A 2,500-nucleotide genomic window follows, 5' to 3' on the forward strand; every position below is an offset into this window, starting at 1 on the left:
CTTTCTCTCTCTTCTCCCTCCCTCCCCCTCTCTTTCTCCCTCCCCTCTCTTTCGCTCTCTTCTACTTCCCTCCCCCTCTCTTTCTCCCTCCCTCCCTCCCTCCCTCTTTCTCTCTCTTCTCCCTCCCCTCTCTTTCTCTCTTCTACTTCCCTCCCTCTCTCTTTCTCTCTTCTCCATCCCTCCCTCTCACTCTTCTCCCTCCCTCATTCTCTCTCTTTTTCTCTCTCTTCTCCCTCTCTTATCCCTCCGTTTCTGATGAGGATCGAACACACCTATTTGGTGTAGCAGTGATGTGACTCAGCCCAGGGTTGATTGAAGGAATGTAATTATTCTGATATGAAAGTCATCTAATTGATCAGACCAGTAGTCATAAGGGGCAGCAGGTCTATTGTGGAGTCAGGCAAGGTTGTCTCAATGTCTCTAGACTGAAAGTGTCCACAAGTCTCATTGTCTCTTGTCTCAATGTCTCTAGACTGAATGTGTCCACTAGTCACAATGTCTCTAGACTCAATGTGTCCACTAGTCTCAATGTCTCTAGTCTCAATTTCTCTAGTCTAAATGTCTCTAGTCGCAATGTCTCTAGTCGCAATGTCTCTAGACTCAATGTCACTAAACTCAATGTCACTAGTCTCAATGTCTCTAGTCGCAATGTCTCTAGTCTCAATGTGTCCACTAGTCTCAATGTCACTAAACTCAATGTCACTAGTCTCAATGTCTCTAGTCTCAATGTCTCTAGTCTCAATGTGTCCACTAGTCTCAATGTCTCTAGACTCAATGTGTCCACTAGTCTCAATGTCTCTAGTCTCAATTTCTCTAGTCTCAATGTCTCTAGTCGCAATGTCTCTAGTCGCAATGTCTCTAGACTCAATGTCACTAAACTCAATGTCTCTAGACTCAATGTCTCTGTACTCAATGTGTCCACTAGTCTCAATGTCTCTAGTCGCAATGTCTCTAGTCGCAATGTGTCCACTAGTCTCAATGTCTCTAGACTCAATGTCACTAAACTCAATGTCTCTAGTCTCAATGTCTCTAGACTCAATGTCACTAAACTCAATGTCTCTAGACTCAATGTCTCTACTCAATGTGCCCCCTAGTCTCAATGTCTCTAGTCGCAATGTCTCTAGTCTCAATGTCTCTAGTCGCAATGTGTCCACTAATCTCAATGTATCCAGTCTCAATGTCGCTTGTCTCAATGTCTCTAGACTCAATGTGTCCACTAGTGTCATAATGCATCCATCTCTCCCTCTATAGAATCTAACTCACTATGGATGGTTCTGGGACCAGCTCTCCTGTCTCTGGTTCTGGGTCCAGGGCTGTTAGGAAGACAGGGGAACCCTCTGGGAGAAGGGTGGGAGAGAGGAAGGTAGAGCAGCTGTGCTCTGCACTACCCCCCCACTCCTCTAAACATCCATCCATCTTCATCTCCTCCTCTGAGGAGTCTTCTTCGCAGGGCGTCAGGCCCGGGCTGTCACTGGATGACTCTATGTCAACATCTGTACAGGGAAATGAACATGTACCAGTATCAACCAATCACAATCTGTATGGGGAAATGAACATGTACCAGTATCAGCCAATCACAATCTGTATGGGGAAATGAACATGTACCAGTATCAACCAATCACAATCTGTATGGGGAAATGAACATGTACCAGTATCAGCCAATCACAATCTGTATGGGGAAATGAACATGTACCAGTATCAGCCAATCACAATCTGTATGGGGAAAGCAATCATAACAGGCAATCATTACAGACCTGAGGTATTACGCAGTATACCCTCTCTAAACACTGAGGTATTACGCAGTATACCCTCTTTAAACACTGAGGTATTACGCAGTATACACTCTCTAAACACTGAGGTATTACGCAGTATACCCTCTCTAAACACTGAGGTACGTATGCAGTATACCCTCTCTAAACACTGAGGTATTACGCAGTATACCCTCTCTAAACACTGAGGTACATATGCAGTATACCCTCTCTAAACACTGAGGTATTACGCAGTATACCCTCTCTAAACACTGAGGTATTACGCAGTATACCCTCTCTAAACACTGAGGTATTACGCAGTATACCCTCTTTAAACACTGAGGTTATACGCAGTATACCCTCTCTAAACACTGAGGTATGTATGCAGTATACCCTCTCTAAACACTGAGGTACGTATGCAGTATACCCTCTCGAAACACTGAGGTATGTATGCAGTATACCCTCTCTAAACACTGAGGTATTACGCAGTATACCCTCTCTAAACACTGAGGTACGTATGCAGTATACCCTCTCTAAACACTGAGGTATTACGCAGTATACCCTCTTTAAACACTGAGGTATTACGCAGTATACACTCTCTAAACACTGAGGTATTACGCAGTATACCCTCTCTAAACACTGAGGTACGTATGCAGTATACCCTCTCTAAACACTGAGGTATTACGCAGTATACCCTCTAAACACTGAGGTACGTATGCAGTATACCCTCTCTAAACACTGAGGTATTACGC

The 2,500-nt window shown here is 44.3% G+C and overlaps 1 protein-coding gene across 1 annotated transcript in view; it reads right to left on the reverse strand.

Moving 5' to 3' along the window:
* Positions 1-2,500, reverse strand: part of LOC135545109 (histone-lysine N-methyltransferase 2D-like) — a 39,490-nt gene that overhangs the window by 6,528 nt on the left and 30,462 nt on the right. Inside the window, exon 6 of the mRNA XM_064972746.1 lies at positions 1,264-1,493. Within this exon, the coding sequence (XP_064828818.1) occupies positions 1,264-1,493 (230 nt within the window). The remainder of the gene's footprint in view (positions 1-1,263; positions 1,494-2,500) is intronic.

This window comes from Oncorhynchus masou, chromosome 9 (genome assembly GCF_036934945.1).
Source record: "Oncorhynchus masou masou isolate Uvic2021 chromosome 9, UVic_Omas_1.1, whole genome shotgun sequence".
NCBI classification, from domain to species: Eukaryota; Metazoa; Chordata; class Actinopteri; order Salmoniformes; family Salmonidae; genus Oncorhynchus; species Oncorhynchus masou.